This window comes from Eublepharis macularius, chromosome 2, assembly GCF_028583425.1.
Source record: "Eublepharis macularius isolate TG4126 chromosome 2, MPM_Emac_v1.0, whole genome shotgun sequence".
NCBI lineage: Eukaryota > Metazoa > Chordata > Lepidosauria > Squamata > Eublepharidae > Eublepharis > Eublepharis macularius.
In genome coordinates this window covers 203,908,114-203,929,485 of record NC_072791.1, presented here as the reverse complement: position 1 = coordinate 203,929,485, position 21,372 = coordinate 203,908,114, and the positions used below count along the sequence as shown (strand labels likewise).

The following is a 21,372-nucleotide window of genomic DNA, read 5'->3' as shown; positions in this document are numbered from 1 at the left end:
TTTTTGAAATAGTTCCATTGACCATTTTGGCCTGCATGTAGAACATTAAAAATAGCACTGAAGTTGTAATAATAATGACCCAGTTCTATGTTTTTCTGGAGCAGCCATGTCAACAACAAGGAGGTTACACTAGTAATGCCGGAATGTTGCTCTGAATAGGCGTTTCCCAAACTTTTGATAGTTTGTCAATGAAATCCTAAACAGAATTACAACCAGCTAAGTCAACTGAAGTCATTGGGCTTAGGCGGGTGTAAGCGTGCATAATACTGCACTGTGAGTTACATATTTTTCTGAACTAAAATTGGAGGCACACTTCAAACTTAAACATGTAGATATTTACTCCTGGAACATGCAAAAGAGCTGCCTGCTCACAGATGAGCCCATCCTCTATTTGGGTTATGTCTCTTCACCAGGGCTTTTTTTCTGGGAAAAGAGATGGTGGAACTCAGTGGTGGAACTTAGGACCGCACAATGACGTCACCTTGGGTCAGCTGGAACAAGGGGGGAGTTTTTTAAAGTTTAAATCGCCCTTGGCAAAAATGGTCACATGGCTGGTGGCCCCGCCCCCTGATCTCCAGACAGAGGGGAGTTTAGATTGCCCTCCATGCTGCTCTGGAGATCAGGGGGCGGGGCCACCAGCCATGTGACCATTTTCAAGAGGTGCCGGAACTCTGTTCCACTGCGTTCAAGCTGAAAAAAAGCCCTGCTCTTCACAAGACATGTAATTCTTCATTGCAAGGACTAGTACAGAGTTTCATCAAATAGACTGTTCTTTGTTCAGATACTTGGAATGACAATGTGCTTAATGTAAGTTATTTGGTGCCCGAGCACTTCATCTTAAGTACCGTAATTGGTGGATCAAGATTCATAGCCATCAGTTATAATTCCCCAATTACATACAGAATTGCTATAACTGTGTTACCCACTTCAACTGATTTATATCTACATTTGGTTTGTGAAAAAAAATCAATCATTTGCAAAAAGGGGAGGGAAGAATGATTAATTTATATGTTGCTTTTCTGATAATAAACTTATGACTAGCAATAATGTTTTTGTATCTTTTGCTAATGAGAACAAATACTTCTTATATAATTGTATAATGAGGTCTGTTATGGATAAACTATAAAATAATAGTCTTATTTTTGATCACACGATAATGGAAATATAAACCCAGGAACAGAACTCAAAACACCTTCATTGTTCTAAGCCTTATTTAACTTTCTTGCTTTACATTTGCCAGTCTGTTAAATTTGTACTTTGTTGTTTGACTCAACATTACAAATAAGCATTTGCATTTATTGTTAACAGATCGTCCTCAGCCTCCAGTGGGCCCAGTTATTTTTGATGAGGTACATAAAGATCATTTTGTTATCTCCTGGAAACCTCCCTTGGACGATGGTGGCAGTCCAATTACCAATTACATTGTTGAGAAGAAAGATGCACACAGAGACCTCTGGATGCCTGTAACATCAGCCACTGTCAAGACTACATGCAAAGTTCCTAAATTACTTGAGGGAAAAGAATACGTTGTCCGAATTTATGCTGAAAATACATATGGCATAAGTGATCCCCTAGTATCAGATGAAATGAAGGCCAAGGATCGATTCAGTATGTCTCTTATTTGATTAATGTATCAGACATATTTATACACACTCTCTATTTCTCTGTTCTTGTTTTCTTTTTAAAAATGAATTTAAAACATTATTTTTTTAGGTGTTCCTGATGCACCGGAACAACCTATTGTTAAGGGTGTTACCAAAAATTCTGCAATAGTTTCCTGGAACAGGCCTCGTGATGGAGGGAAGCCGATAACTACTTATATACTTGAAAGGAAAGAAACAATGTCTAATCGATGGGCCCGTGTCACCAGAGAGCCTATTTACCCAGATACCCAGTTCAAGGTGACAGATCTTCTTGAAGGCTGTGAATATGAATTCCGAGTTTCTGCAGAAAATGAAATTGGTATTGGTGATCCTAGCCCGCCATCAAAACCAGTCTTTGCTAGAGACCCTGTTGGTACAGTACAAAACATATTCTTGTGTCATTCTATTATTTGTATCGTTTTTAAAAAAATACTATCTTTTGCAGATTTGTTATAATTAGTTTTGTTTTTTCCCTATAGTTAAACCAAGTCCACCAATTAACCCCGAAGCTGTGGATAAAACTAGAAATTCAGTTGATTTGTCTTGGCAACCGCCACGCCATGATGGAAACGGCAAGATTTTAGGCTATCTGATTGAGTACCAAAAGGTGGGAGACGAAGACTGGAAAAAAGCCAATCATACAGCCGACTCTTGCCCTGATACAAAATTCAGAGTCATTGGCCTCAATGAAGGTACCAAATATAAATTCAGAGTCATGGCAGTTAATGCAGCCGGAGAATCTGAGCCAGCTTATGTTCGTGATCCAGTGGAAGTAAAGGACAGGCTCGGTAAGTAGAATACGATGTCCATTCACACTTCACTTTAAGGCACCCAAATGCACATGTTTTCTGAAACCAAAATCTTCTTTATTTTTTTCAGAGCCTCCTGAATTAATCCTGGATGCTAATATGGCACGGGAACAACATGTAAAAGCTGGAACTACACTGAGACTCAGCGCTGTAATTAAAGGAATCCCATTCCCAAAAGTGAGCTGGAAGAAAGAAGATAAGGAAGTTTCAACAAAAGCTGATATTGAGGTTACAGGCGTTGGCAGTAAACTGGAAATTCGTAATGCTGCCCATGAAGACGGAGGCATTTACTCTCTGACTGTGGAGAATCCAGCTGGTTCAAAGACTGTTTCAGTCAAAGTTCTTGTGCTAGGTACTTAATTAATTGCCTTATTTTAACATATTGGTTTGATGAGCACTTTATTACTTACTTGGAACATAAGAAAGCATATCAAACATGAATGGTAGGAACACAGCACTGAAACAGAAAGAAGTAATCATATTTCTTGTTATCTCTTGATAATCTTGCTCCCCACCTTCAGAGGGAAATTTGTAAACATTTTTAAAGAGTATTCAGGGTTTAGGAGATGGAAGACCCACCTTGGATCCTGGGCAAATAATTATTTTAAATGGGACAATGTTGTAGATTAACTTTCAATCATATTAAAGCCCCCAAATAAAAAACATGATGGAAAGTTATTTTTAAAAAGTCTTCCAAATTAGGGAGAGCACTCCCCTATTTTTGGAACCTCTTTACTACATATGAACCTCTTCATTTGATACTCACTTTTTGTCACAATTTTCTCAAATCTGAGGTACTATAAATTCAAGTTTTTAGAAACAGAAATATGTTCACCTGAATTTATATTTCCTGAAGTTGAATAAAATATTAAATAAAAAATATTCATCCAAACATTGGGTGTAACTTAAGGCTATGGAAAATAGACTACTGGCTGCTTTTTAAAGATAAGTATTGTTGAGGATTTGGGAGGAGAGGGGGTATTGCACTTAGATATGTTTATATTTGTTTTTTAAATTGCATTTTTATTACTGTACATCAAGTATTATTTATAATAAACACATACAGTATAAATTCTATGTATGTATAATTAAAATAACATATTAATTCCTCTCCCTGATTGATATTCACTGGAAATAACCCTCATCACAATAAGAAATTTGTAACAATCTCTTGAACAGTTATGTGTTGAAATCAGTGGAAGGAAAAGGGGATGATGTGTGCAATTTAAAAAAAATGTAATTTAGGCAAGGTTAATTTTCCAGGTTAGTCTAGAAAATAGAAATTATAGCTTAGATCCTTATTTAGCATGAATGGAATGGCACTCATAGAAGTTAACCTTTCCTCCTGTCTCTGAAGTCTGCTAGTCTGCAGTGAAAGGGGAAATCTGTGATAATCACACCACTTTGGCTGATGGAGGTTTCTTCTGCCAGCAAAAAATATAGTTAGGATCTAGGCAGAAATCTTTCCACCAGTCTATCCATCTCCTCTGCAAATAATAAACATATGGTCAAAGGGAAGGGCTATAAATTGCAGGTTTATTTTTAAGAATATTTAAAGTTAGAATATTAATACAGTAAGTAAATATGTCAATGTTTTATCAAATAATTATTATGTATTAATTTAATCTTTTTTAGATAAGCCGGGGCCACCTAGGAATCTACAAGTTAGTGAAGTTAGAAAAGATTCTTGCTATTTGACATGGAAGGAACCAGAAGATGATGGTGGTTCTGTCATTACTAACTATGTTGTGGAAAAGAAAGATGTTGCTGCTCCCCAATGGGTACCAATATCATCATCCTCTAAGAAACATAGCCTGTTAGCTAAACATTTAATGGAAGGCACTCAGTATCTCTTCCGTGTTGCTGCTGAGAACCAATACGGACGGAGTCCCTACGTCGAAACTCTAAAGCCAATTAAGGCTATAGATCCACTTCGTAAGTACCTTTCAATTTATTATTCTGTTTTTATAGAAGCTTTGTAAAGCATAGGCTAGTGTTTGTTTGTACAATATGCATGGGCATACGGACATGCATGTAAGAGGCATAATCCTATTTTAATCTTATTTTTTAAAGATCCTCCGGGCCCACCAAAGAACTTGCATCATGTAGATGTTGACAAGACCGAAGTTTCTCTTGTTTGGAACTATCCTGATCGTGACGGTGGTGCTGAAATTACTGGATTTTTGGTGGAGTACCAAGAAGATGGTGCAGACGAATGGACCAAATTCAAAACAGTCTCTGTGCCAGAGTGTGTTGTTACTGGTCTAAAACAAGGAAAGATTTACAAATTCCGTGTGAAAGCCCAAAATATTGTGGGACTTAGCCTTCCAGACACAACCATTCCAATAGAGTGCCAAGAAAAACTAGGTAAATTTTTGGCTAAACTGTACACTGTTCTGGTGTTCATTTTTTAATGTCACTTGTTGAAATGGTAATGCCTATCTATATGTCTTTTTATTATTACAGTACCTCCATCAGTTGAACTGGATGTTAAGCTTATAGAAGGCCTTGTTGTTAAAGCTGGGAGCACAGTAAGACTTCCAGCAATCATGAGAGGTGTACCTGTCCCCACAGCAAAATGGGTTACTGATGATAATGAAATTAAATCAGAAGGCAACTACAAAATTGATACAGATAATTACTCAACTGTTCTTACTATTAAAAGCTGCACAAGAAAAGACACTGGAGAATATCTGCTCACAGTGTCTAATATAGCTGGAAGCAAAACTGTACCCCTTCATCTAACTGTTTTGGATGTTCCTGGTCCCCCAACTGGACCAATTGACATTCTAGAAGTAACTCCAGAACACATGGTCATTTCTTGGCGACCTCCTAAAGATGATGGTGGAAGTCCTGTGATTAACTACATTGTAGAGAAGCGAGAGTCTAAGAAAGATACTTGGGGAATAGTCTGTTCAGGAACAAATCAAACTAGAATTAAAGTTCCACGTCTACAGAAGGGCTGTGAATATATTTTCCGTGTTCGTGCCGAAAATAAAGTAGGCATTGGCGCACCTCTTGATTCGAAACCTACAATTGCCAAGCATATGTTTGATCCACCATCTCCACCTGGTAAACCAACAGTTCACGATATTACAGAAAATGCAGCAACAGTAACTTGGTCTATACCAAAATCTGATGGTGGCAGTCCAATAAGTGGCTACATTCTTGAACGCCGTGAATTGTCAGGCAAGTGGGTACGTGTCAACAAAACACCAGTGCTCGATCTGAAGTTCAGAGCTACAGGCCTCTTTGAGGGCAATACATATGAATTCCGTGTTTTTGCTGAAAATGCTGTTGGTCTTAGCAAACCATCTCCAGTCTCTGACCCAATAAAAGCATCACGGCCTATCGGTCCTCCTGGTCCACCCATTAATCCAAAGCTTAAAGACAAGACCAGAGAAACAGCTGAACTAGTGTGGACCAAGCCACTAAAAGATGGTGGGAGCCCTATTCTGGGATATGTTGTGGAATGCCAGAAAAGTGGAACTGCACAGTGGACTAGGATTAATAAAGATGAACTCATCAGACAGTGTGCCTTTACTGTACCTGGGTTAATTGAAGGAAATGAGTACAGATTCCGTATAAAAGCTGCTAATATTGTAGGTGAGGGAGAACCCAGAGAATTACCAGAAACCGTAATTGCCAAAGATATTCTCTCCCCTCCAGAACTAGAACTGGATTTGACCTGCCGTGATATAATTACTGTCAGAGTAGGCCAAACAGCCAAGATTGTTGGCAAAGTGAAAGGCAGGCCAGATCCGGATATAACATGGTCTAAAGATGGCAAAGTAATAACAAAAGAAAAACGGTTTGAAATCATTCATGAATTCCCTCATATAGAGCTGCAAATTAAAGCAGCTACAAGAGCAGACCATGGCAAATATCTTATTTCAGCCAAGAACAGCAGCGGACATGCTCAAGCATCAGCCATTGTTAATGTACTTGATAGGCCTGGGCCTTGCCAGAATCTAAAAGTAAGCTATGTCACTAAAGATGCTTGTATGGTTTCTTGGGAGAACCCTGAAGATAATGGTGGCTCAGAAATTACAAATTATATAGTAGAGTATCGTCAACCAAATCAGAGAGGCTGGTCAATTGTTTCTTCGGACCTTACTAAGAGATTAGTAAAAGCAAATCTCATAGAAAATCATGAATATTTCTTCCGTGTTTGTGCGGAAAACAAAGTAGGCCCAGGCCCTACCGTGGAAACCAAAACTCCAATCCTGGCAATTAACCCTGTGGAAAGGCCAGGCGAGCCTGAAAACCTTCACATTGCTGAAACAGGAAAGACATTTGTGTATCTGAAATGGAGACGGCCGGACTACGATGGAGGAAGCCCTAATTTAACTTACCACGTTGAAAGAAAACTCAAGGATTCAGATGAGTGGGAAAGAGTGCACAAAGGCAGCATTAAGGAAACACACTACATGGTTGAAAAATGCATGGAAAATAAAACGTATCAGTTCAGAGTTCAGACTAAGAACGAAGGAGGTGAAAGTGACTGGGTGAAAACAAGTGAAGTTGTTGTTAAAGAAGAACTTCAAAAGCCAGTTCTTGACCTCAGATTAAGTGGAGTACTTACTGTGAAAGCAGGTGAACCAATTAAACTTGAAGCAGGACTTAGAGGCAAGCCACAACCAGAAGTAATTTGGGCAAAGGACAAAGGTGAGGCTGATCTAACCAAGTCTCCAAGGGTCAAAATTGAAACAACTTCAGACTCATCTAAATTCCTGCTCACAAAATCAAGGCGCACTGATGGAGGGAAATATGTTATTACTGCCACAAATCCAGTCGGTAGCTTTGTAGCATATGCTACTGTAAACGTTTTGGACAAACCAGGATCAGTAAGAAACTTGAAAGTCTCTGATATTTCAAGTGACCGGTGTACAGTCAACTGGGACCCACCTGAAGATGATGGTGGCTGTGAAATTCAAAACTACATCTTGGAGAAATGTGAAAGCAAGCGTATGATTTGGACTACTTATTCCTCCACTGTGCTTATGAACTATTTACATGTAACACATCTCGTAGAAGGCAATGAATATATGTTCAGGGTTCGTGCAGAGAATAAGATGGGCACTGGTCCACCAACAGAAACTAAACCAATTATAGCAAAAACAAAATATGATAGACCTGGCCGTCCTGATCCCCCAGAAATCACAAGAGTCAGCAAAGAAGAGATGACTGTAGTCTGGAATCCACCAGAATATGATGGTGGTAAATCAATCACAGGATATATATTGGAGAAGAAAGAGAAACGATCATTAAGATGGGTTCCTGTTACCAAAACTGCAATTCCAGAAAGACGCAAGAAAGTTCCAAATCTTATTCCTGGACATGAATATCAATTCCGTGTCAAGGCAGAGAACGAAATTGGAATTGGTGAACCAAGTTTCCCATCCAAACCAGCTGTGGCAAAGGACCCAATAGGTAGTGATCTTTTCTATATTACTATATTTTAATTTAACAGCTCTTTTGCTAATTCTCTGGAATGCTTACTTCTGGGCTTTTATATTATCTTACAGAACCACCTGGTCCTCCCACTAATTTTAAGGTTGTTGATAGCACCAAAACCTCTATAACTCTTGGATGGGGGAAGCCAGTCTATGATGGTGGTGCTCCAATTATTGGATATGTTGTGGAAATGAGACCAAAAACTGAAAAAGCAGGTCCTGATGAAGGATGGAAAAGATGCAATGTAGCAGCACAACTTATTCATACAGAATTTACAGTGACTAGTCTGGATGAGAAAGAACTGTACGAGTTCCGAGTTGCTGCTCAGAATCAAGTTGGCCTTGGCCGACCTGCTGACTTAAAGGAAGCTGTCTCTCCTAAAGAAATACTTGGTAATTTGATATTAAATTACAGAACATTTATTATTTTCCCTCTTCCAGTATAATTTTAAAATCTAAACTTTTTTATTTTTTGATACTTTTTCTCCAGAACCTCCTGAGATCGAATTGGATGCAAGCCTGCGAAAGTTAGTCACAGTCAGAGCAGGATGTCCTATAAGACTTTTTGCCATTATTAGAGGGCGACCAGCACCCAGAGTCACCTGGAGGAGAGTGGGGATTGATAATGTGGTTAGAAAGGGTCAAGTTGACCTGGTTGACACAATGGCTTTCTGTGTGATCCCCAATTCTACACGGGATGACTCAGGCAAATATTCCTTGACACTTGTTAACCCTGCTGGAGAAAAGGCTGTATTTGTGAATGTCCGTGTCCTTGGTAAGTAATAGAAATAGTTTTAATTTTGGTTTTAATATTTATCGTTGATTTGAAAATATGATTATGGTTTCTGGTCTGACCATTCCTTTGTTGGATTAATGGTCCAGAAGCGTTATCAACGAGAACTAATAGTTAGGAGGTTTTTTCTTGATAGATGGGGAAACTGGTTGAATAACTTACCCATCAGACCTGGATTGTCTCTCAGACAAACATACACACCAGCTGAGGGGAAGGGGCAGGTGTTTGTTTACGATGAAGGAATTGGGTGTGTGTACAGAATCTCTCTGTTAATCTGTTATGGAGTGGCAGATCCATTGCTTTGTAGGAGTGACTCTTTGACTATATCTGAATCTACTTGTATATTTATAAATACAGCAAATATTACAAATACATCTTAAGTCCCCAGTGTTTTCTTATCAAAACAAAGCCAGACCCCACAGTTCTACCTCTCATCACTCATGAAGTGAGGTGCCTATAACCATATTGATTTCAGTTTGGGAAGCTGCTTTCTCATTTTGGTCTAATACTAAAACATGAATTAATATTTTCTCATAGACACTCCTGGACCAGTGGCAGATTTCAACATCACAGACGTCACAAAGATGTCATGTCAGCTTTCATGGACCCCACCAGAGAATGATGGTGGTAGTCCTGTTACACATTATATATTGGAAAGACGTGAGGCTGATAGAAAGACCTGGGCAACTGTTATTGCTGATATAAAGAAGACAAGTTTCAAAGTTGCTAATCTTGTACCGGGTACTGAGTATTTCTTCAGAGTGACTGCTGTCAATGAATATGGTCCCGGTGTTCCAAGAGACAGTCCAAAACCAATACTAGCAACAGATCCACTAAGTAAGTATTTATTAGCATAGATTCTGTGTATTTTTTATCCAACATATTCCAGTTTTCAGTTTTTTGTGATGGCAGAGACAGTGAAAATAAATTATTGTTGTTTATGATTGATGATAGTGTGTTAAATATCAACAAACCAATTATATGCATCGTTTATTACTAACGAATTAAAGGATTGTCTACATTCAGGAGATTTAGAAATCTACATTTCTAAGATTGCACTTCTGGCATTTCTAATATAATATTGGGAACCATTGCTTGAATCTTCAGAATTATAGCTTTCATTTATTAAGAGGGCTAGGGGGGAAAAGTTGATTAAAAGCAGAAAGTGGTTCCTAAACTCTTAGAAATGGAAAGCCAATCCCTGCCAATTTCCCCCTCCCAGTACAGCCATCCGCCTTTGTTACCTATGCTGTTCCACTGACCCCCCCCCCACCTTCCCGGATCAAAATTTTGACAGCTTAGTGAGCTAGCTAAAGCAGAAGGGGGAAGCAAGAAAGTGATGTTCATCACATTCAGTTTTGCCCCAGCCCACATAATTTGAATATGGGATAAGGTGTGATAGGTAGAGGCTGAGGTAGGTGGCTCAGCCAATCCAGACAGGGCAGCAAGGGATGTAGCGAGCTGCCCTCTCCCTCAGCTTCCATTCACCACGGAGATCAAGAAAGGAGGAAACAAGAGGGGGGGAAGGGGGAAGGAAGAAAATCAGCTCCACCCAGTCTTCAGATGATGGGATACACGCCATAATCACAGAAAGACAGCCTGATCTTAGAAATAGTTTCAGCTACATGTTTCATTGTGAAAATATAAAAATTTAATCTGTCTGCCTGTTTTATTCTAAAGGTGAACCTGATCCTCCAAGAAAGCTAGAGGTGACTGAAATCACAAAGAACAGTGCCACTCTAGGGTGGCTGCCACCACTCCGGGATGGCGGTTCTAAAATTGATGGATATATTATTGGATACCAACAAGAGGGTCAAGCTGAGGACCACTGGACACAGTACTCGATAGTGAAAGATCTCAATATTGTTGTCGCTGGCCTGAAGGAAGGAAAGAAGTATAAATTTAGAGTGGCAGCTAGAAATGCTGTAGGAGTAAGCTTACCAAGAGAAACAGAGGGTATATTTGAAGTTAAAGAGCAGCTCAGTAAGTAACTGGTTATTATCACTTATGTTATTGAAATGTTATTTCATGTTCAGTGAAACTATTATTACTGAAGATGTTAAACTGTTTTATGTTACATTTAAATTATAGCTGTTACCTGTGCGTCACAATTTAGAGATTTTTAATGCTGCTTTTTGCCATATAAGCTACCTTTATGGCTAGGAGGGCAGTCTTAATGCGAAATTACTTCAGTCTAAGGTCACTGGTTTCAGTAGACTTGAACTGGAGTAACTCTACATAGGACTGCTCTGTAAATGAGTCTAAAAGCTGTTTTACATAACAATTCATTGCCTCCTGAATCTGCTGCGATTTCCTGTAACTCTCCAGACAAAATATAAGGTGTTGGCTTTGGCCAGTAAAGTATTAAATACGAATCCTTTCAGGGCAGCTTTCTAACAGTGCCTTGCTTGTATATCACCTATGATTTGTATTTTAATGTACCTCATCATTTGAAAATACAGTCAAATTCCATGAGTCTGGAGAACAGGGGAAATATAATTTTAATTAAATAAAATAACACGTTGGTTGCATCTTAGAATTAAAAATAATTGATGAAAAAGTCAAAGAAACTAAACTATGATTCAGTCATAGAACATTATGAGGAACATAACTCCTCAGGGGTAGTTCCTTGGTGACTATTTAAACATGAGCTAAACCTTTTTTATTATTCTGCTTTTGGGATGTAGTGCTGGTACTTCCTATCAAATTTTTATCTCACCCTTCCTCCAAGTTGCTCATGGTGGTGTACCCAGTTATCCCTTCCCCTATTACTTAGGTTGCTGACTGTACTGTTTGAAATGGTTTGTCATTTTATCTGGTGTTGTGATGGTTGTTTTTTATCACTGTAATCCTGCTTAATAGCCCTGACCTGGATAGCCCAGGTGAGCCTGATCTTGTCATCTTAGAAGCTAAGCAGAGTCAGCCTTGGTTAGTAATTGGATGGGAGACCTCCAACGAAGACCAGAATTGGAGAGGCAGGCAATGGCAAACCACCTCTGATAGTCTCTTGCCATGAAAACCCTGCCAGCGGTCACCATAAGTCAGCTATGACTTGAGGGTACCACACACACACACACACACACACAATCCTGTTTAATAGTCACTGTGGCAGAAACAAGAAAAAATAGGAGAGAAAGATATTATAAGAATTCATCTTGGAAGAGCCCAAACTGTAAGGGCTCAATAAGGGGCCCTTTAATCTTATGCCAGCTTCACCCCTTTGTATTTTTCTTTTGCAGAAACAATGCGTAGGGTTTGCAGAATGTCATGATGGCTCATAACAGCTTTAGCCTAGGATTCAGGAAATCTGCACAATAGAAATCTGAAGCTACAGTTATCACCACAATAGCCAAGTTATAATAACAACAACAGCAACAGGGTGCTTATATACCACCCTTCTGGACAGATTAGTGCCACACTCAGAGCAGTGAACAAAGGCAGTGTTATTATCCCCACAATATGTCTGGGGAGCTAGGGCTAAGAGGAGTGGCTTACTCAAGGCCACCTGCAGAGTTCATGGCTGTAGTGGGAGTCGAACTAGCAGAGTGCTGATTCACAGTTCAGCCATTTAATCACTATGCTTCAGCAGCTCTAATCAGCTCTATCAACTAAATAATTCCCCATAGCTTGTCATGCCCAAGAACATTGGCTATTGGTTTTTCTTTGGAATTACATGCATGTTTTCCATTGTTTGGCTTTCATTTCAGTGCCACCAAAGATTCTGATGCCAGATCATATCAGTATAAAAGCTGGACAAAAACTTAGGATTGAAGCACACATATATGGAAAACCTCACCCATCTTGTAAATGGATGAAAGCAGAGCAGGATGTACTCACGTCCAGCCGTCTGGCTGTGCATAAGGCAGACAACACTTCTGTTCTCATTATTAAGGATGTAACGAGGAAAGACAGTGATTATTACAGTCTAACTGCTGAAAATAGCTCTGGAGTAGCCACTCAGAAAATCAGAGTTGTTGTCATGGGTAAGTTCAGTTTTCTTATCCATGCTTAATTCTCAACATATTTATTTTCAATTCACCAGCTGCCGTTGCCTCATATATTTACATTTTTGTCTTTCTTTAGACATCCCTGGTCCACCACAACCACCCTTTGACATTGCTGATATAGATGCTGATACATGTACTTTGAATTGGCATATCCCTCTTGAAGACGGTGGCAGTAACATCACCAATTACGTGGTTGAGAAGTGTGACCTTAGCAGAGGAGACTGGATAACAGCAGTTGCTTCTGTCACAAAGACAAATTGCAGAATTGGAAAGCTAACCCCTGGACAAGAATACATGTTCCGTGTTCGGGCTGAAAATCGGTTTGGCATCTCTGAGCCACTTACATCTGATAAGATGTTGGCAAGGTTCCCATTTGGTAAGTATAGACCAAATCATGCTACCATACTTGTTTAAATCCTTCTAATGTTAAGTAGATAAGGTGCTATTTTTTCTCATCTGTTTCTCTGCAGATGTTCCTAGTGAACCAAAGAATGCACGTGTTACCAAGGTGAACAAGGATTGCATTTTTGTGGCCTGGGATAGGCCAGATAGTGATGGAGGCAGTCCAATAACCGGTTATCTCATTGAACGGAAAGAAAGAAACAGCTTGCTGTGGGTAAAAGCCAATGATACACTTGTGCGATCCACAGAATATCCATGTGCAAACTTAATTGAAGGCCTTGAGTATACATTTAGAATCTATGCTCTGAACAAAGCTGGATCAAGCAAGCCTAGCAAGCCCACCAATTTTGTTACAGCAAGAACTCCAGTTGGTAAGCAAGACATTTGTATTCAAGGAATGACATATAAACATTAATACCGAGCTAATTTAGGCCCTATAAATATTACAAATGGGATGATTATTTTCCTTAATTCTTCTAGATTTTTAAAACTTCATTAGAAGTTCAGTGTTGACTCTGATAAATTTAGCATGTTATATGCCTGCCCATGAAAATGTATCCTGTATGTTCATTTCACTTGAAGTTGTCTATATCAAATGCCCAAGCTGCAAGAGTAAATTTGACCTCATTTGTTCTTAGATCCTCCTGGTAAACCTGAAGTTATTGATGTCACTAAGAATTCTGTGTCTCTTGTCTGGACAAGACCCAAACACGATGGTGGTAGCAAACTTATTGGCTATTTTGTTGAAGCCTGTAAGTTGCCAGGGGATAAATGGGTACGATGCAATACCAGTCCCTATCAAATACCTCAAGAAGAGTACACTGCGACCGGTTTGGAGGAACTTGCACAGTATCAGTTTAGAGCAATAGCAAAGACAGCTGCCAACATTAGTTGGCCTTCTGAACCTTCCGATCCAGTGACCATTCAGGCAGAAAATGGTAAGCAATGTGTTAACTGAATACGGTTAATATTAAGCAATGGATTTATCCTTCTTGTGGCTAAGTGCTTGTTGCAATTTTATCATATTCCTTTTTGTGTGACTTTTCAGTGCCACCAAAAATAGAGCTGGGTGTAAGTATGAAATCTTTGCTGACAGTAAAAGCTGGAGAAAATGTTTGTCTTGAGGCTAATGTTTTTGGAAAGCCTATGCCAACTATTACCTGGAAGAAAGAAGGAGAGGTCCTGAAACCAGCTGAAGGTGTCAAGATCACTACGAAGAGAAACTTGTCTACTGTGGAGCTTTTCAGTGTAAACAGAAAGCAGACAGGAGACTACACGATTACTGCTGAGAATGCAAGTGGTTCCAAGTCAGCAACCATTAAACTTAAAGTGCTTGGTAAGTGAAAGGTTAATTTAAATAGCTGCATTATTTTAAATTTTAAAAATGCAGCCAACATCAGACTTTCTTCACTGCCTTGTTTTGCTCTTCTAGACAAACCTGGTCCACCGGCTTCAGTTAAAATCACAAACATGTACACAGATCGGGCAATGCTATCTTGGGAGCCGCCGCTTGAAGATGGAGGGTCAGACATTACTAATTACATTGTTGACAAACGGGAAACAAGCAGGCCCAACTGGGCTCAAGTCACTGCCAATGTCCCAATCACTAGCTGCAGTGTTGAGAAACTGATTGAAGGACATGAGTACCAGTTCCGTATTTGCGCTGAAAATAAATATGGAGTAGGCGACCCCATCTTGACTGAAACAGCGGTGGCTAAAAACCCATACGGTAAGTTTCCCTTTCTAGCTTCTTCTTCCCCCGCAATCCTCAATGTGGTGCCCAAGAACACCATGATGCCTGCCAATGTGTTTCTTTTCACCCACTTGTTTCTTTTTCAAAACAAACAGCCAGTCCTCACTGTGTTCCACTTCATTGGAGTAAGAGTGCTTCAGAAGGGCCCGGGAAGACTTTTGATTCTATAGGAAGCACCCATTTGGAAACAGCTGTCTCTCATAGGAGGATGCATGGTTTGGAACCTCCTAACGTTTTGTGGAAACTCCTGATGTTTTGTGATTAGACGTAGCCCCCACAGGAGTCATTTAGTGCTTGCTCCCCCATGGCAGCCATTTTGTTATGATATCCACTACCTCTTCTCAAGATTCTAAAAGAGTCCACAGGTTCTGCAAAATGGGGACCTCTCTTTGGTGCTAGGCAGCTGTTTGAATCAATTGAAGACTGTAAAAGTAATTTTCCTACAATTGCTTATAGATGTACCTGGACCTTGTGAACCACCTGTAATCAGTAACATAACAAAAGACTTCATGACTGTAAGCTGGAAAGCTCCTGCCGATGATGGTGGCTCCCCTGTCACTGGATATATAGTTGAAAAACGCGAAACCAAGGCTGTCAACTGGACAAAAGTGAATAGGAAGCCTGTCATTGAAAGAACTATAAAGGCCACAGGACTACAGGAAGGAACAGAATATGAGTATAGAGTGACCGCTTTTAATAAAGCTGGACCAGGCAAGCCCAGTGGAGCATCAAAGGCTGCATACGCTCGGGATTCTCAGTGTAAGTTGAATATATATATATATGTTTATTCATCTAGTTTGTGTGCGGCATGGGTGGGAGCGTGAATGTGGGTGGACATGAGTGTGTCCAAGTGCTTTAGTCAGTTTAAAGTTATGCACTGTGTAACTTCCTGTTTCTTTCGTTCTCAGATCCTCCTGGCCCACCAGCATTCCCAAAAGTGGTCGACACTACCCGTAGTTCCATAAGCCTATCATGGGGCAAACCAGCCTACGATGGTGGAAGCCCTATTATTGGTTACCTTGTTGAAGTAAAGCGAGCCGATACAGAAAACTGGGTCAGGTGCAATTTGCCAAAGAATTTGCCAGACACCCATTATGTAGTGACAGGGCTCACAGAGAACACAGAATACCAGTTCCGCATTTATGCTGTTAATAAGATCGGCTACAGTGACCCAAGTGATGTGCCTGACAAGCACCTCGCCAAAGACATTTTACGTAAGTAGCCGGGAAAGAAACTGACTTACTGGTTTAAGTGAAGATTGAGGGTCCCAGTTCAGAAGATTTAACACAGGGACTGAAGGAACCTTGAGGCCTACTATTTAACCATGTGTTCCATGTTTCTGATCCATAAACCACCATCTCAAAGAACTGGAATGTAGGTCTGAGCACATCTGCATAAACCCCATACTGCTCCATTCCCTCGTTACAGAGTAGAGATGGGCACGAACAGAAAAAAAACCCGAACATGATGTTCGTTGTTCATTGCCATCCATGAACAGGGACTCACAAACACTTACGAGCATGACCTGTTCACGAACATGTTCATGGTTGGATGTTCGTGGGGGCCAGCAGGCTCTCCTCCAGCCATCATCCAAGTTTGCTGAAGATCCCTACTGCACCACTCCCAGAAACCTGACCTGAGCAGGCACCAGGAAAGGTACCAATAATAAATAATAGCTTGGCCCAGAGCCTGGCAACAGCCCTGGAACCTGAAGGGGTAGATCCCTATCCCACCACACACAAAGAAAATTCAAGCTCCAATGCACTCTCTATCAAAATGCCAACAGCAGCTGTCTCTCTCCCTCTCCACTGCCTGCAAAGCCAGAGCTGGGAGGCCCCCTCCCCCTGGTCTTTGTTCCCTTGTAACAAATTTGAACTTGAAAGGAAGACCTGCCTATCAAGCTAAATTGGGCTTAGATTGGGGTTTCCAGGGCAACAGCAGGAGTTCAGACAGAGTTCAGACAATCCCTGCCTACGTTGCCAAGGGAATTGATTGCAGGTGCCAGACTGTCTGGCTTGACAAACAGCAATGAACGGGGCTTGCAATGACCACCTGTTCGTTTAGAATGGGGCCTCACAAACAGCTTGTTCGCAAACAGCAGATTGGGCTGTTCGTGGTTTTTTTTTGTTCGTATTGCTGTTCATGCCCATCTCTATTACAGAGTAGTATACTGAAAATGTACAATGCTTATCTTCTATGCTGTGATAAGAAAACATTCACTTTCTTCTGAATTTCAGTGTGTAAAGGTGTCATGTTCTTAAGATAACATTAGTACCATTTACCTGTTAAGAAACCAGACAGTTAAATCACAGCAAGGACCCTAATTTGTCTAGAACTAGAATACACAGCAAAACAATATATTTAGATCTGAGAATTTTACCTCAGAAGAATATAGGTAACTACCAGGAGTCTCAGTGAGGTGGCATGAAAGCTCACAATTGAGAGGGGAGTTTTCAATGGAGTTTCCTCTCTCTTCGTCCTCCCCTTCCTTCATTAAATATAAATTAAGGTCAAGATTCATTTCTCTCTTTTGCACTTTTCTTTTTTTCCCCCTTTCCTGTCCTACCCTATCCACTGAAGCTGTTTTTTCTCTCTATCTTTTTCTTTTAAGCACGTTATTTCATGTATGTCTTTTATTTAAAATGCAGTTCCACCTGAGGGAGAGCTTGATGCTGAACTGAGGAAAGTTCTTATCTTACGGGCTGGAGTCACAATGAGAATTTATGTGCCAGTAAGAGGACGTCCACCTCCAAAGATTTCCTGGTCTAAAGTGGATGCTAACATAAGAGACAGGGTAGGACTGGATATCAAATCCACTGATTTTGACACTTTCCTTCGCTGTGAAAATGTAAATAAATATGATGCTGGAAAATACGTCCTGTCTCTGGAGAACAGCTGTGGCAAAAAGGCATACACCATTGTGGTCAAAGTACTTGGTAAGTGTTACCATTACTGCAAAAATGGTTTAAGATATACTATAGTACTACTAATACATTTCTATATTGTGGTCAGTATCTAAAATGGTTGTGTTGTGTTCATGCAGATACTCCTGGGCCACCAATTAATCTGGTTGTCAAAGAAGCATCTAAAGATTCTGCCTTCATTTCCTGGGAACCTCCTTTAATTGATGGTGGGAGCCCAGTGAAGAACTATGTGGTTGAAAAACGAGATGCAGAGAGAAAATCCTGGTCTACAGTATCTACGGAGTGTCCAAAAACAAGTTTCAGGATCTCTAACTTAGAAGAAGGCAAATCTTACTTCTTTAGGGTTTTTGCCGAAAATGAATATGGCATCGGGGACCCATGTGAGACTCGTGATGCGGTTAAAGCTTCTGGTGAGAAAAATGCACTGTTTTCTCCTATCAAGTTGTTAAAAGTCTCTTGTTGTTCTGATTTTATGTTTAACCTTATTTTTTCTTTGCTCCTAGAAACACCTGGACCAGTTGTAGACTTAAAGGCTTTGACTATCACCAAATCATCTTGTAATTTAGCATGGAAAAAACCTATTAGCGACGGTGGAAGTCGTATCAATGCATATCTTGTTGAGCTTATGGTTGGTGAAAATCAGTGGCAAGAAGTCATGCGGTCGAAGAATCTTCAGTATTCAACAAAAGACTTGAAAGAGGGGAAAGAATACCTTTTCAGAGTACGAGCACAAAATGAAGCTGGGTATGGAACACCAAGTGAGATTACAGTGGTGGCAAGGGATGATATTGGTAAGTACATTCTCTTATTTACTGGACACATTTTTTTTAAAGAAGAGTAGAACTTTCTGAACCTATATTTACTTTAGAGTATGCTGATTGTTAATCAGTACCTTTTCTTTTACAGTGGCACCCGATCTTGATTTAAGGGACCTGCCAGGCTTATGTTACTTAGCTAGAGAAGGAAGCTCTTTCCGTCTGAAAATCCCAATTAAAGGCAAGCCAGCACCAGCCGTGACGTGGAAAAAAGGTGAAGACCAGGTTCTTACAGAAACAGGAAGAGTTGCTTTTGAAGCCACAGCCGTAAACACTACGCTTTTGGTGCGTGACTGTCATAAAGATGATGCTGGGAAATACACTATCACACTGAAGAATGTTGCTGGCACTAAAGAAGGCACTATTTCTATGAAAGTGGTGGGCAAACCTGGAATCCCAACAGGGCCAGTGAAATTTGACGAAGTTACGGCAGAAGCTGTGACATTAAAATGGGGTCCTCCGAAAGATGATGGTGGTTCAGAAATCACTAACTATATCCTGGAAAAGAGAGACAATGTAAACAATAAGTGGGTGACATGTGCATCGGCTGTCCAGAAAACAACGTTCAGAGTGACAAGACTTCATGAAGGCAACGAATACACTTTCAGAATCAGTGCGGAAAATAAATATGGAGTAGGCGAAGGCCTTAAATCTGACCCTATCATTGCAAGACATCCCTTTGGTAAGCCTAAAATAATGTTTCTTTTTTAAAAAAAAATGTTTTATTTGTGGTTTATTCTAATTCCTCTTTCATATTTGTTGCATTTTCTAGATGTTCCAGATGCTCCAGCACCACCCAAAATTGTTGAGATTAAGCATGATTCTGCATCTCTAGTATGGAACGATCCCAAAAAGACTGGTGGCTCACCAATCACAGGTATCTCTCTTGAAGTCCATGATGCTTAAGATTCTTTTTTTCTCAAGACCCAAGTGCAAATCATACTATAATATGTATTAATATATGTAGATGGTTCACCATCGATGTACCTATACATTATCATAATATACTGCTTTTTTAAAACTATAGTAGCTTGTCATGCATAGTTACCTATTTATCTATAGTTGGTCTACAAAATAATTGAAATGGGGGTGTATTGGATTATTACAAATACATAAAATTCTTGCTTGCTTGACTGGTGGATCCAAGTATCTTCCAGAAGATCTAGTGTGAATGGGGAAACTTTTGCAAATTGGACGAAGTGGTTTGTTTTTAGATAGGTGAGGCCCTTCACGTTGCTGATGTGCAGCGAAAGGTTAATATATTCTAATATACAGGCAGCCTAACTCTTTGGAGCTAGGCACTTCTGTGGGTTTGTCTGGAAGGATGCTCTAAGGCAGTGATACTCATTCAGGGAGCCATGTGTGGCTGTTTGGCATGCCACCTATGGTTCTTCTGAGCTCCATTCCCCAACATGGCACTTGCTTTATGCTTCAGGAAAGTGAGTAAGGCTGTTGTCTAGTGTGATTGGTTGTGATTGGCTGGTGGTTTCCAATTAGCACAGAGAAAGTTTCTAACCGCCCTGTTTCTTGCAACACTAGATTTCAATTTGAAGGGTACTTTTAACATAAGGAGACATTGATATTTTACTATTCAGCCTAATAAAGAATTCTGAAAAACTTGAATGCTTGCACACTGTTTTGTGTCATAAGTCTAACTTCCAAGCCCTTCCCCTCACTCCAGATATGCAAGGGCTGGCTAGGATTCAACAATGGTAGGGAGAGAACACCCTACATGGTCTAGGATACTCTGATCATTAAAAAGGTTATAGTCATGCATTTAATATTAATACTTATATTTTATTATATGTGTGTGTTTGCTGGGGTAGCGCAAAGGGTATACAGTAGACATGTGGCTCTTCTGGTTGAGGGTAATTGCAAATGTGGCTCTCCATGAACCATGGAGGGAGTACCACTGCTATAGGGAAAATATGAATAATTCTGAAGTATTCTTATAATACTTTATACACATCTGGACAAACCACATAAGGGGAAAAAAACCCCAAATTAGCATCAAAATGGTAATTTTTCCCCACTAGATCAATGGAAATGTTACATTGACATAGTAACTGTATTTCTCTGATTGCTTGCTTTTATAGGTTATCACATTGAATACAAAGAAAGAAACAGTATTTTATGGAAACGAGGGAACAAGGCTCCACTAAGGATGAAAGACTTTAGAGTAACAGGATTAACTGAAGGTTTAGAATATGAATTCAGAGTGATGGCAATCAATCTAGCTGGAGTTGGTAAACCAAGCCTGCCGTCCGAACCAATTGTGGCCTTAGATCCAATTGGTAAGCTATTAAATGAAAAGAAAGAAGTTATCAAAAATTCACATATTCTTAACATTCATTTTTTTTCTAACGGTTTATGATGTTGTATTTCCTTTTTTTCAGATCCTCCTGGAAAACCTGAAGTTATCACTGTGACTCGAAATTCAGTGACTTTGATCTGGACAGAACCGAAGTATGATGGTGGACACAAATTAATTGGTTACATAGTAGAGAAACGTGATCTCCCTGCCAAGTCTTGGATGAAGGCAAATCATGTGAATGTTCAAGAATGTGCATTTACTGTAACAGATCTTCTTGAAGGTTCAAAATATGAATTTAGAATTAGAGCTAAGAACACCGCTGGAGCAATTAGTCCTCCGTCGGAAACTACAGGAGCCATTATATGCAAGGATGAATATGGTATGTATGCACTATAAAATGCATGCATGCCTTTTGATTATATTAATGTTTAAATATTTTCTTTTGAAGTTTGGTAT

The 21,372-nt window shown here is 39.8% G+C and overlaps 1 protein-coding gene across 1 annotated transcript in view; it reads left to right on the top strand.

Annotated features, from left to right (window-relative positions):
- The window catches only part of TTN (titin), a 330,572-nt gene that overhangs the window by 256,879 nt on the left and 52,321 nt on the right, over positions 1–21,372 (top strand). Inside the window, exons 257-282 of the mRNA XM_054971277.1 lie at positions 1,309–1,608; positions 1,714–2,016; positions 2,123–2,431; positions 2,523–2,804; positions 4,088–4,387; positions 4,526–4,819; positions 4,919–7,885; positions 7,981–8,301; positions 8,399–8,683; positions 9,239–9,538; positions 10,382–10,684; positions 12,409–12,684; positions 12,785–13,084; positions 13,179–13,481; positions 13,749–14,048; positions 14,159–14,446; positions 14,543–14,839; positions 15,320–15,622; positions 15,772–16,077; positions 17,512–17,799; positions 17,907–18,197; positions 18,291–18,578; positions 18,694–19,284; positions 19,375–19,479; positions 20,699–20,896; positions 20,999–21,295. Of these exons, the coding sequence (XP_054827252.1) occupies positions 1,309–1,608; positions 1,714–2,016; positions 2,123–2,431; positions 2,523–2,804; positions 4,088–4,387; positions 4,526–4,819; positions 4,919–7,885; positions 7,981–8,301; positions 8,399–8,683; positions 9,239–9,538; positions 10,382–10,684; positions 12,409–12,684; positions 12,785–13,084; positions 13,179–13,481; positions 13,749–14,048; positions 14,159–14,446; positions 14,543–14,839; positions 15,320–15,622; positions 15,772–16,077; positions 17,512–17,799; positions 17,907–18,197; positions 18,291–18,578; positions 18,694–19,284; positions 19,375–19,479; positions 20,699–20,896; positions 20,999–21,295 (10,395 nt within the window). The remainder of the gene's footprint in view (positions 1–1,308; positions 1,609–1,713; positions 2,017–2,122; positions 2,432–2,522; positions 2,805–4,087; positions 4,388–4,525; positions 4,820–4,918; positions 7,886–7,980; positions 8,302–8,398; positions 8,684–9,238; positions 9,539–10,381; positions 10,685–12,408; positions 12,685–12,784; positions 13,085–13,178; positions 13,482–13,748; positions 14,049–14,158; positions 14,447–14,542; positions 14,840–15,319; positions 15,623–15,771; positions 16,078–17,511; positions 17,800–17,906; positions 18,198–18,290; positions 18,579–18,693; positions 19,285–19,374; positions 19,480–20,698; positions 20,897–20,998; positions 21,296–21,372) is intronic.